The 13,496-nt window shown below is 57.2% G+C and overlaps 1 protein-coding gene across 2 annotated transcripts; it reads right to left on the bottom strand.

The window, feature by feature from the left end:
* Positions 1-1,832: 1,832 nt before the first annotated feature.
* On the bottom strand, positions 1,833-11,941 carry PLA2G2F (phospholipase A2 group IIF). 2 transcript variants are annotated; one of them, XM_008519143.2, is made up of 5 exons: positions 11,669-11,941; positions 10,921-10,970; positions 7,385-7,529; positions 6,350-6,459; positions 1,833-4,226 (listed from the first exon to the last, which is right to left on the bottom strand). In XM_008519143.2, the coding sequence occupies exons 1-5, from the start codon at positions 11,782-11,784 to the stop codon at positions 4,015-4,017; spliced, it is 633 nt and encodes a 210-aa protein (XP_008517365.1). In that variant the 5' UTR covers positions 11,785-11,941; the 3' UTR covers positions 1,833-4,014. The 2 variants fall into 2 exon arrangements, with proteins under 2 accessions (XP_008517365.1, XP_070456783.1); XM_070600682.1 differs by lacking the exon at positions 10,921-10,970 and having other exon boundaries at positions 11,669-11,897.
* Between the last annotated feature and the right edge of the window lie 1,555 nt (positions 11,942-13,496).

Here is a 13,496-nt window from a genome sequence, read left to right on the forward strand (position 1 = left end):
TCTCTCGGGAGAAACCGGATCAAATAGAGAGAACAGAGGCTTCCCAAAGAGCCAGGAAATTGTTCTGGTCCAGGGAGTCAGGAAGTGAATCCTCACTCAAAAGACAGAGGCAAGAAGAAAGACTTCCAGCCCAGTGGATATCTTTCAGACAAAGCAGCCTGGAGCTCTAACCCAGCTTCAGAGAGTGTGCGCAGAATCTCAAGAATCAACAGCTGCTCTCACGGTGCCTCAGCAGACATCTGTCCAGAGCACTGGCTCAGAGTCAGACTCATCAAGGGATCCCTGATCAGTCAGTCAGGAGCCATGACAGAGGCGTCAAAGATGTGCACTGGGGTCCTGGGTCAGAGGGCTGGGGGCCGGTGATGAATCTGATCCTGGCTGAGTCATGGGCCTCAGCCTTCTTCTTGCTAAACTGACATAGCAGGATTCTTGCTAAAACTGCGTGATGCAAAGATGGACGTGGAAACGCAAAGGTTGAGGCCTAGTTGAGAAAAGGTCTCAGAGAAGCCTGACTAAATTTTGGTCAAAGAGGGAGTCTGTTAGCGGCAGCCCCCAGACCAGAGCATCTACGGCCCCCTCCTCAAGCCTCAGCACAGACTCATGCCTTAGATCTCACTAACTTGGAAGGAGCCCTGAGGAAGGAGAGGCCCCCCGGACTATAGAAGTAAAGAGCCCCCTTTCTCAGAAAATGTGACCCTTGCTCCTCCTCTCCACCTCCAGGGACCTCAATACACCATCCCAGCTCTACCCACCCCGCACCCCCCCCCCCCCGTATCCTCTTAGAAACCTTCTCCAGGACTGTCATGGATGCACTGGGGCTTCATCCTCTGCGCTCCCCTGACACCACCTGGCACATGTGTCAAGGCTGTCAGTCCACATGGCTGCCTCCCCCCCTAGGCTGTGGGCTTCCCGCAGGCAGAGGCTGTGTCTGATTAGTGGCGTCCACCCTGAAGCCCAGCACCATGCCTGGTCCATAGGAGACCATCGATAGAGGTCCGTTGAATGAATGAACTAATGGATGATCAATCATGTCCTAGGGTTTTCAAACTTTTAAACAATTTTAGCTGAAGAGTCTCTTTTCTTCTCACAGTAACTCAGGTGAAAGCTCCACATACAAGACAGGGACGGCAGGGCTGCTCCACTGAAGGCTGAGTTGAGGGAGGCAGGGTGCCATCTGCTCAGCCTCCCCTTCCCTGGAGATCTCCCCTGGATGTCTCCAGGGAAACTCATGGCTTGGGGAGCATCTGAAACAGCCGCTGTGCTCACTCTGCGCATGGGGAAACTGAGGCCCATAACAGGGAAGAGACTCGAGTCGGAGAAGGGGCCAGGACTGGGCCCCAGGATCTGCTGGACTCCCAGTCGCTCCTCGCACTGCCCCCAGCTGCCCAAGTCATCATTATGAAGGTGTGAGGAGGGGAGCTTCAAAGTCGGATGCTGAGGATTCGGATCCCAGCCCCACCACACGTGACCTGTATGACTTTGAACAAGTTACTTTCCCTCTCCGGGCCTCAGGGGTTCGACAGCGAAGGGCGGGGTGGAGGGAGAGCATTGTGGTGATTGACGCCTGACAAACATTCAGCCTAGCAGTAGTTATCATTGTCTGACTGCTGGACCACAGTGACTGCAGCCTCAGTGCCACTTTCCAACCTTCCCAACATTTGCCTCTGCTGGAGCAGGGCCACTTCGCTCAGGCCAGGGACAAGAGGGGACAGGCCATGCTGGGTGTCAGCCAACCTGCTTTCCCCAGAGCTGGGACCCAAGAGGGAGTCACTGCAGCCTCCCCTGATGCTGGGCCACTGAGTGCATGCCAAGGAGGACCCAGCAGCGGGGAGTTGAGGCAGGAGGCCTTTATTCATTTGCAGAGGGGGTGCCGAGTCCCGTGGAGAATCTCTGGGGGTTGCAGCATCCGGGAGGGTCTGGGGTGAGATCCAGGCCAGCAGGACTCCTTAGCAGCAGAGTCTCATCCCGACACACTGGCCGGACTCCCAGGAGATGAGGATGTGTGCACGTGCGGAGGGGCACAGCAGAAATCGGGCTCCCACAGGCGAGGGGCCGAGGCCTCCGCAGTCCTCGCTCCGGGGCGACGCCTGGTGCACGGTGCTGGCTCCACGCTTGCTTGGTGGGGGCTTTGCTCAGTGATGATGGGCCAGCCCAGAATGGCGAAAAGAAGGTAGTTTGTTAACTGGGCTCCTGAGAGGGTAGAAGAAGAAGATCTCAGTGACTGGACAGGTCAGGTCAGGGCACACAGAGGACCCAGCCATCCCACCATGGCCGGCCAGCAGGAGGTGAGCGGTGGAAGGGCTTCCTCCCACACACTGACAGCTGACGTCAGCCGGCAGCCTCACCCTCAGTACCCAAAGCCCGTGTTCTGTTTCCGTCCAGTCCTGCCATCTTTTCCGTAGAAGCTCTCTCCCCACCCCCACTCCTCTCCCTGCCTCCGTCCTTCTTGGCTGCCCCTCCCCCAGTGACAGTGGTCCACGGGGCACCGGCGGGGTGGGCTGAGCTTCCTGGTGGCTGTTCATGGAGTCCAGGAGGGTCGCAGCGCTGTGTCAGTAGGTCCTCAAGGTTGACACCAGATGAAGGCAGAAGGTGGGGGTGAGGCAGGCACACTGGCTACTTGGAGGCCACGGACCCTGAGGTCAAGAGATGAGGCAAGAGAGACGGGGGAGGTGCACCTGGAGAAACAAGTGCTGGGCAGAGACAAGAAAGCTGGCCCACTGAGGCCTGTCCTCCTCCACCCCTGGCCACAATCCCAGGGGTCCCTGCCCCCCAAATCTCCTCTACCCCGCTTCCCCTGCCAAGACCACTCTGTTCTGGACGTCCGACCCTCACCTGGTCTCACCTCTCTCCCACCTTCTCCTCTCCCTTCCCTCTTTGCATCTTGCTCCCTCCCTCCTGCCTTCCTGAATCATCCATGCGGCCTCCTGCCTGGACCCCGTCTCTTTACTTTGCTTCCCTCTTCACAGAGGAGGGTCCCAGCCCTCAGCCTCCTTCCTGTCGAGAGGGCTTCTGATGCTGGGTTGCAGCCTCGCCTCTCCCTGCCCAGGGAGAGCAGAGTCTGGGGTCTTCCCACCCACTGGCCCAGCAGCTGCATGAGGAGAAGTGCATGGGGAGGGGCCTGGGCCTTGCCCTCTCCCATGTTTGTCAGGGACCCGGGAATCCCGGGGTTGGGGTGCCCCTCGGAGCAGTGCAATGTTGCAGGGCCAGGATGTGACTCTTATGTGAGAGGGTCAGTGGGGGAGGCAGAGGAAGACCTGTGAGTGTGAGGGGCATTGCGAGTGTGCCCCATCTTGGTCCCTGTGCACCGACAGGTGCACATGTGGGTTCCGTCAGTGCCAGGAGCCTGCTCTGAGACAACTGGGATAACTGAGGCCAGACTGCAGAGCTGGGTCACTAAGCACTGTTGCTATCCTGTGGTTTCTGGACCTGGACTCCTGGGCCACCTTGACGAAGGCCAGGATAGGCCACCTGCTGTCTAATGGGGCTCGAAAGAGCCACAAGGCCCCCAAAGCAGGGATCATCCTGACTCATCCTGCAGGAGCAGCCAAGGGGCCCCCAGAACCCAGGCCTCGTGACCAGCAGTCTGTGTGCCTGGGAACCTGGTCCTCAGACACACCAAGCTCTGGGCCTGTGCTGGCCGCTCAGGGTCTGGTCTCTAAGACACCAGGGCCCAACCTTGAAGCCCAAGCTGAGCAAGTCAAGCTAGGGCCAGCAACAGAAGCCCCCAGCCTCCTCTCTCTCAGGCCTCCCCTTCCACACTTAGGAGAGACCCGAACAAGCCACATGCTCCCTGCCAAGTCCAGGATGCAGCCACACCCAGTGCTGGGCTGGAGGAGCTAGGAGGCCACAGTCAGGGCCCAGGCCTTCCTGAGTCCTCTGGGGGCAGGTCTCGCTAGAGGGCAAGGTGAAGGCAGCCCGTGGGCTCCCCATCTGCCCTCAACTCCACCTGCTCCATCCCTCGGGTCCCCAGAGCCTGAACCTCCACCCCTCTTCTCCTTCAGACCCCAGAAGGCACTAGGGAGGTGCAGAGGGCTCCGGGGAGATATGTATGGATGCTGCCTCCTCCTGGGGCGGCTCGTAGATGCTGCAGTTGGGCGTGGGGCCATGGCAGTAGATGTTGAGGTAGTTGCGATGCTCCTCGTTGTACGTCTGGCTCTGGAGGCACAGAGCCAGGCTCTTGTCACACTCGCAAGTCTGCTTGTCACACTCTGTCTTGTTGAGCTCACCTATGGGGAGGAGAGCACATGGACCCTGAGGTTCCAGGGGCCCTTGGAATGTGGTCCTGGGGCCAGCAGCATCAGCAGGCCCACCCCAGACCTGCGGGGCTCAAAAGTTCTGGGCCGGGCCCAGGAGTCTGTGTCAGTAGCCCTCCAGGTGACTCTGGAGAATGTTAAAATTGGAGAACCACTGAAGTCCACCAGGACATTGTATAATTGGGGAAACTGAGGCCCAGAAAGGAGGATGGGTTTATCTACGTCCCCCAGAACCACAGGCAGAGGTGGGACAGGAACTCAGGTGTCAGGAACGCCCCATCCCCGGGCCGGTTACTTTCTACCACCCCAGGCCTCCTCTCTTAAGTCACAAAATCACAGAACACCCATCCTGGAGGGAGTTCGTGGTGAGGATGAGTGAGAAAAGCACCTATAAAGAGCTTGGCTCGGTGCCTGCCATGAAGCAAATGCTTAATAACTAGCAACTGCCATTGCTGTTGCTGGTGGTATTATTATCAGCCTTCAGAAATCACCTACCCGATAGTTCTCATCCTTAGGTGCGCTTAGAATCAGCTGGAAGGCTTGTTTAGACTGAGACTGTGGACCCTACCCCTAGAGCTTCTGATTCGGCAGGTCTGGGCAGGGCCTGAGAATCTGCATTTCTAACGAGTTCCCACATGATGCTGGTGCTGTGGGTTCGGGGAACACCCTTTGAGAATCACCCACTAGCCCCATGGTTTGCAAACTTTTCAAACTTCCCATCAGCAGAATCCCTTCTCTTAAACGAAACTCCTTGCAGTAAGGCTAATATATCAAATAAAACAGAAAGAGAAGCCACTTAAACGATAGTATATGTTACAGAGCCCACTGGACCACTCAGGGACACCCCTTCCAATCTTGCAGCAGCTGACCCAATGCCCCAGAATCCCCAGAACCAGCATGAAAACCACTCTTGGGTTCATCCAGGGCCTGCTGGGGCGGGGGACAGATTTCTCTCCTTGAACTGCTTTCCTGGGGTGACACCCCCTCTCTCAAGCCAGTCCTTCACCCCACATTCGAGCAGCAGAATACGAAGACCACAGGGCCCTGGCTCCCAGGGAGCCCCAGGCGTGCCCAGTTCCCCACCAGACTCTTTCCCAGAGAACAGGAGAGTTTCTTTGCAAAGCTGGCATTGCTTGTTCGCTATCAGTGAGGGATGGACGACGTACAGAGAGACAAGGAGACAAAGGGAGCCCCGGGCCACCCATGGCAGCACGGAGGGACAGGGCAGGGACACCTGGGCTATTAGATTGGATGCCGCACCCCACAGCTGGGGGACGACCATGAAGAGCTCGTGGGAAAGGAGGGACCCCACCGGGCTGGGCTCCCATCCCTCCAATGCCCAGAGACCCTGCGTATCCTGGGGTGGGGCTACCGCCTGGTGGGGCCCCAATGACAGATGAAGAGGGGACAGATCTGCTCTGATCCACACCCCCTCCATGTACCCATGGGGAGACTGAGGCCACGTGGGGAATGACCCTGCCCAGGGTTACAACATGAGGAGGTGCTGGCAGGACCCAGGTTGAAACCCAGGTCTCCTGACTCCCAGGTAAGCGGGTCACAAAGTCTCAGAGTCACCTGAGGATCTGGCTGAAAGCGGATTCCTGGGCCCACCCAGACCCGCTGAATCAGCATCGCTCCCCAAAGCTTAAGAATCTTGGGGACTGGAGAACCAAGGTACCAATTCAGTTTGCAGGACCAGAGCACATCACAGAGAAGTGCTAGAACCATGGCAAGGGTTGTTAGATGTAGCAGACAAATAAACAAAACAAGAGCCTGGTTCATTCAAATTTCAGAAAATGATGAATATTTTAGCATAAGTACGCCCCAAATTTTGCACCGCACATACTCATGCTAATTCTCAATTTTATACTAATGAGTTTTATGCTAACATTTTATTTTTAGTATAAGTATGTCCTGTGCAATATTTGGGATAGCCTTATGTGAAAACATTTTTTTGTTGTTCATCTGAAATTCAAATCGAACCGGGCATCCTGTATTTCATCTGGCAACCCTGCGCACAGCCCCCAGCACAGGCTGGCAGGGCTGGCGCTCCACGCCCTTCTCTTGGGGCTGGATGGCGGCTGCGGGACACTCACTGCAGACAATCGTGGCGTTATTCTCGATGGCGTGCTCGTAGTGGTCCACATAGGGGTGGCAGCCCTGGTCAAAGAGCTTCTGGTAGCAGCAGTCGTGGGCGTGGCAGCACCTGGGGGCGGGTAGAGGAGAGCAGACAGGTGTAGCCAGGCTGGCCCGTCTCCTACGGGCAGAGATACTGATCATCTGCTCCAGGTCCTCACGAGTCAGACCTTCAGTCGAAGGCTCAAAGGGGGCCAGTTGCTTGCCCGAGGTCGGAGAGCCAGGCAGAGCTGGGCCTGTGCTCCAGGTTCTTGTCCACAATCCTGCCTCTTTGTCCTATGCCCAGGCTCCCAGCTTTATAAACTCTTGGATCCCTGGCCGCAGCTGCGGCGGGGGAGGTCAGGCAATGTGGTCCAGGTGGGAGGGAGGGTTAGGGTTAAGTCATCAGAGGAGACCAGCTATCTGCAGAGGTCATGCTTAGCTGTGCACGATGGCCAGAGACGGATGAAGGTCTGGAGGGTTGAGTGGGGGTTGGGGGTGGGGGACAGGAAGCAAATGCGATGTAACTGTCCCCATCCCCTCCAGTGGAGGGAGGGCAGTTAGTCAACATGCATTTATTAAGGCCCCAGTGATCTAGACGTGGTGCTGGCTTCTTTTGGGGAAGTAGGAGCAGAAGACAAGCCATGGCTTCTGGGAAGTCCCAGTCTGATGGAGGAAGCATGGTCCCCCCTCTCGAGCCTCCAGTCGGAGGGGGTGGGGATCACAGCCTTCACCTTCGTGGAGCATGAGCTGGGTGGCAGCTGCTCTCATATGTGTTTGGGAGCAGATCAAAGTTTCCTTCCCATGAGAATGGGAGTTCAAATGTCTCCAGGCCCAAGACCTTGGAGATGGACAACAGAAAGTGTCTACAGGCCAGGCTCCTGGTCACTAACTCATCGAACGAGCCCCATCCTCTGGGGAAAGGGCCCTCTCCTGCCTCCTAGAGATGGAGATCAGCCTGACCTTCGCGGCCCCCACCCGGTTCCCAACGTCAGCCCAGGTGCCCTGGAACCTACCAGTCCACCTCATCCATGGGCAGCCCGTGGCCCCCCAGCCCGCAGAAGCAGCCGTAGCCCACGAAGGACAGGATGGCGTTTCTCCCCGTGATGGCTTCCACCATGGATTTCAGGTTGAGCAGGCTGCTGTGGGCAGCGGGCAGGACTGCAAGAGAACAGGGGTGCTGTGAGCTCCCTGCCATCTCACTGACCGGCCCCCCACACCCCAGGGCCAGGGAAAGGGGGAGGGAGGTAGAGCAGGAGGAAGGAAGGAAGGAACCTACAAAGCATGGAGTATGGTGCGTTACCCACATTCTCACGGTAAGCCCTACGGCCCTGAGAAAGGAATCGTAGTTACCATTTGGGGAGGGCTTCTCCTGGCCGGGCGCTGTCCTCCGCTGCTTCCTGCATTAACTCACTGAGCACTCACTGCAACCTACCAGGTGCCATTATCACCTCCATTTTACAGATGAGGAGACTGAGGCCCAGAGCACGGAGTAACTTGCTCAAGAACACATTGTCGAAAAGCCGTGGAGACAGAGCTTGGACCCGGGCAGAGAGAGCCCAAGAGCCCGGTAAACTGTAAGGAGCTTTGCAAAGGCCACGTGCTCTTCTGAACACAGGGGCTTGTTCTAGGCCCTTCCAGCTTGGCCTGGTCCCTCTGCCCCCATGGTGATTCAATGTCCCCATCACAGTCCTGGGGCTGGTGCATCTCAGGATTAATCTAGAGACAATAGGATGCTCTGGTCATTCAATGAAGACACACACACACCCTCACACACACATGCGCACGCGTGCACACGCACACATCTCTCCCTTTGTCCCCGTCTCACAGGAAACAATAGTGCAACCGAGCTTCCCATACCAGCAGAATCAGCTTCCCGGTGCCTGGCAGGCCTGCCTCCCCTCCCTGCTCCCTGCCTCCTGGGCTGGCGGCCCGTGCTTCCCCCACATTGCCTCCTGGCTCATTGCTGAGTGAACACGGAGGCTGTGCTTAGATCCTTACCTGGGCGAGGCCTCCCCACACACAGGCAGGAGAGCCTCTCTCGCCCCATTTTACGGATGAGCAAACTAAGGCTCAGGAAGGTAAAGGTTTGCCCAGGTCATACAGCCTGGAAGTGGCAGAGCCCAGCCTTGAACCTGGCTTGCGTGCCCCAGGGCTGGGATGCTAACCGCCATGTGGTGCAGCTCCCTCCTGCCTCCCCCTCCCTGGGGCTCCGCCAGCTGTGCACAGGGCTCGGTGCCCAGTTCAGCATCCTGGCCCCTACTCTCTCCACCTTCCCCACCCTCCTCCATGGCCCAAAAGAGGAAATGTACTGTGAGAGGGAGGAAACCAAGAATTTCAGGAACTGGCACCTGGGTAGAACCCCAAAGACCGCAGAGACTCACTTCTTGAGATGTGGTTGTCCAACATCTCTCTTGATGCGGAGCTCACCACCTCAACATGCCTTAGAGGGAAGAGCACAGACTTTGGAGTCAGACAGACCTGGGCCCATAACTAAAACTCCCGGGGGCTCTGTTTTCCCCTCTGTAAAATGGGAATAACAATCCTGACCGCCAGAGATCAGGCAGGCCAATGCCGGCTCAGCGTCTGGGCCAGATGCTCGATCCCTCCACGGCGCCACCTCCTGGGGCTTGTGGAGACCCTGCGCCAGGGCTGCCTTCCCTGTCAGTGGGTTGACTTTGGGAATCCTGCTCCACTTGAGTTTTCCTGTCTGTTGGCTTAGGGATTTTCATCATTACAGAGAATAAGGAACAAACAAGAGAGGAAATGAGGCAGGAGTAGGGAGAAATGACAGATCAAAGAGGATGGTTGAGAGCCATCTAAATGTGTACGTTGGGGTCCAGGGCAGGGAGAGAGGACCTGAGTCCAGGGGCCGGAGCGTCTTGAGCTGCACACAGAAGATGTGGCCTGATGGCTGTTGAAGGAGAAGGAGACAGGGGCCAAGGGGACCCTCCCGGGCACGTTGGCTCCTCTCCACCCTTTCCTCCTACTCTGCGGGGCTCTTGTTGCTGTAGGAAAATGTACGTGCGAGCAGCTTGGGAGGCAGACAGACCCGGGTTTGGCAGACCAACAGGTTTCTTCATCAGCACCCTAAGGCCGTGGGCCATTGCATAACCTCTGTGACCTCAGTTCCCAAGTCTGAGGACGGCCAGTAAATGACACTCCCCTGCAGGGCACCCCGGGGAGGGTGCCTGGAGGAGGGACCACCCCCGGTGAAGTCCTGGCCTCCTCGCTCCCCCAGCCTGAAGCCCTCCACCTCCAACCCCCCACCCACCTGCTAACTGTGCAGGTGTTACCCCCGAGGGGCAGCTTCAGCCCCCAGGGTCCCCCAGTGATCGGCTCCCAGGCTGCGAGAAGAAATTCATCTAGGCATACACACGGTGGACACACATATGAGCACATGCGTGCACACACGCTCTTACACTCACACATGCACACAGACATAAACATACTCTCACCCACCTCACACTCTCCACACACTTGTACACATGTGTGCACACACTCATCACAAACGCACACAGACACACACAGCACCCAGAGTGGAATCCGTGGCCTGAAGCTGAGGCCACGTCCGCACTCCCACTCCAAGCAACAGGAATGACATCTGCGTCTAGTCAGGCCGAAGACTCTGTCCCCGCCAGTGGTTTGGGCTGAACTCAAGTGGTTATTCTGTAAATAACAGGCTACACTGCCTGAATTCAACCAACGCGTCTGGCCACATTTAACCTTCTTTTATTTCTGGACTTTCTTTCCTTCCCCCAAGCCCGGCTGTGGTCCGGTGATGTTTACCAGGCTCCGTGAAAAGTCAGTGAGGGGCTCGGTTCACCTTGCGCCCACCTGAGGCACCTGTTTTGGAACATCTGGATGTGGGCAGGGTCAGACTTGTGTCAGGAGCCTCAGCTTCCCGGATCCACATGCCCGGGAGCGCCATGCCTGGGAAAGGCGTCCCCAGACCTGCTCCACCGTCTTCTTGTACACTCACACATAGTCACCGCTGCTACGCACACTGTCTGCAGGTATGTGCACCCCTAGGTTCAAATGCACCCTAGAGACATACACACGGCAGTTAACACACACTTAGACATCTTATTGACATGTTTACACAGAGACATCACCATATGCTCAGACACACCTGTTCACACATAGATACATGTGTGTATCCACACACAGACTCATTAGCTCCTGTCTACACAAACACACATATGCAAACATGCATTCCCATCTACGCAAACACCCAGGTTTGCTGTGGTGCCCAGACGCCCAGCGAATGGCACCACTTTATGAGGCTTGCTCAGCTCTGAGCCCTGCCCACCTGAGGCTCATAAAAGCCGGCTGCCCCTGGCGTGTTTACAGGTGGCTGGAGGAGTAAACAGCCCCGGAGAGAGGATGAAGCCTGACAAGGGGTTGAGCGGGGAAGTGGAGGCCCAGAGAGAGAAACGACAGGCCCGAGGTCTTGCCACCAGTCAGTGGAATGAGAACCTGGGCGCCCAAGGTCATGGGAGAAAGGCTGAGGGGGGAGAGGAGGTGGAATCTCCCCAGAGCCTTTACTCACCGCAGCCGGCCAGGAGGGCAATGGCGCAGAACTTCGCAGCCAGGCTAGATCTGAGAGACGAGGAAACCCAAGTCCTGAGTCGGTCCCTTCCACCTGCCTGCTGTTCTGGGCCTGCTGCTCCCTCCTGGGCCTCATTATAGGTGCCATCAATGCTGTCCCTTGATGCCTCGGGTCCTGCTCCCCTACTGTCCCTCTCTGTGATTAGCACCTCCAGGAAGATCTGAGCACCTCCCGCCTGCCCGGCACCTCCGGGAGGAACACCCCCAGGATGGCAGAACCGGGAGCCACCAGGAGCCTCCTCCCCTCCCACCCTGAGCAGGAATCCCCTCCGTGCATCAGCGTCCAAGACAGGAAGTTCACTGTCTCACGGGGTTGGGCCACTGTCGCAGATGGGAACCAACCTCTCTTCCACATGTGTAGCAGGGAGTCACGTGACCCAATCTGGGGGCTAGGTCTTGCACCTGGAGCCAAGAGACCTGGTTCCCTGGGTTCTAATCCTGGCTCTGCTTCCAAAATGCTGTGTGACTGTGGATAGATCCCTTAGCCTTTTTGGGTCTCCAGTGCCCTCTGAGGGTTGACTAGATGATGCCTCAGGCCCTTCTAGAGCTAAAGCTGCAGTGACATATCTTAGCCATCGCTCAGAAACTCAGAGCTCTCCTTTCTGGAGAAAGGGATTCTGGGAGTCAGTTCCCCACCCCATCCCTGCACCACTCTATGGAGGTTCCGTCCCAGGATAGCAGGCACGTACCTGGAGGTTCTCGAAGGCGAAGAGGCCCTGAGACTTGGGCCCCTCCGCCCAGAGGGGTAGCTAACCAGCACCTTCTTCCTGAACCCTTTGGGGTTGGCCTGCGCCCCATCTGCCATGTTCTGGGTTCCTAGAGGCCAGCAACATAGGGCTCGCAAGGTCCGCAATCTGCTCCGAAGGCCCTGGGGAGCAGGCCCCAGCTCGCTGCCACGCACACTGGCAGAGTAGTGCCGGGGCGATGCCCCTGGGTAGGAGGCAGGTGACACACACCCTAAAAAAAGGAGGCTCCACCCCCTTCCTCCCACCACCACCACCCTGCCCACAGCGACCTGGTCCAGTCCTACCAGGGTGCCCTGGCCTGCAGGGAGTACGAGTTTAAGCACCTGACCAGGAGTTGACCGTTCCCCGGGCATCTGGAAGGAAATTGGCCCAAAGGCCTCTCTATTTCCATCTGAAAGGGGTGGTAAAGAAAAATTATTCAATGACACTTGCTGAAGCACAGTAATACAGTGATGCAGACTCTGTTCAAGGGGGGCCGTCGGATGTGTGTGGGGACCACTACAACGGGGTCTGGCAGTGGGAGAGAGAGATTGGGCTCATCTCCAAAGACAGCGAGGAAAAGTGGGGGTTCATAGCCAAGGAGCAGGTGAGGGGCAGTGGATAGAAAACTACCAAGAGAAAACATCGGTGGCAGAGGGGATTCTGGCTAAACCCACCCACCAGGATTCCTGCTGGTGGTGGGTCGGGGTGATCAGACAACACCTGCGGTGGGTGGCGAGTGAAGAACACCACCAGATGTTGAGGAGGATCCTGGCTGAGCTGACAGCAGGATTCTTGCTAAAATCAGACAATGCAGAGAGGAACCCAGAGTCCAAAAGTTGAGACCTAATTGAAAAAGAGATCGAGGAAGCCTGAGTAGAGTTTGGTCCAGGACAGAATCTTTGTCAGGGAGGCCCTCCGTGTGGATGTGCCGTGTCTGTAAGGCACCCCTCCACATCTGGAAGGGCTTTAATCCAGAATCTGCAGAGAACTCTCTGCCCACATCTGCAAGCATGCTGGTGCCCACATCTGGCTGAGACTGGAGGGGCCCGGGACCACTGTCCTATGGCCCAACACCCCTCTGTTGGAGGGCTGTCCTAGGCATCCTGGGTGCTGAGCAGCATCCCTGGCCTCCTCCACTAGACCCCGCAGTAGCTCCCTCCCCATGCTTCTCTCTCCCCACACCTCTCCAAGTTGTGACAACTAAAAATGCCTCCAGACATCGCCCAGATGTGCCCTGAGGTGCACAGTCACCTCTGGTTGAGAGCCTGGTGGCCTGGGAGTCGGTGCCTTTTGCCTCTTGTTGGCAGGTGGCATGTGTGTGGGAAAGACAGACAGGAGAGAAGCAGGGGGCGCTGGAGCCCCAGGGCCCCTGGAGGTTCACACTGTCGCGCTGACAGGGACTCTGATCCCAGCACCCCTACTTCTTGGCTGTGAGATCCCGGCAGGATCATTCTCTTCCCTGGCCTCTGTGTCCTCCGCCGTAGCACGGATGGGACCAGGCCTCCTGAGTGAGGATTATGCTAACAGGTGGCAGGTGTCCTGTGGCATGGGGCTTGTGATGAGTAGGTGTTCAGATAAAGATCTGATAGTTGTCAAGCGTAAGCCCATTCTCCAGCCTTGAGGTGGTGGAAAGGGGAACGAGGGAGGGGGAGAGAAGGTACTCTTGGAAATTAAAACTCCAAACAATCCCCCCCTTCACACTGGCCCTTCTCTCCTAATGTCCCCAACTTGCTGACAAGGACAGAAGAGACCCCCTGGGACTTCCCATCCTCCCTCTAGCTTTCCCAAC

The sequence above is a fragment of the Equus przewalskii genome, chromosome 2 (genome assembly GCF_037783145.1).
Source record: "Equus przewalskii isolate Varuska chromosome 2, EquPr2, whole genome shotgun sequence".
Lineage (NCBI taxonomy): Eukaryota > Metazoa > Chordata > Mammalia > Perissodactyla > Equidae > Equus > Equus przewalskii.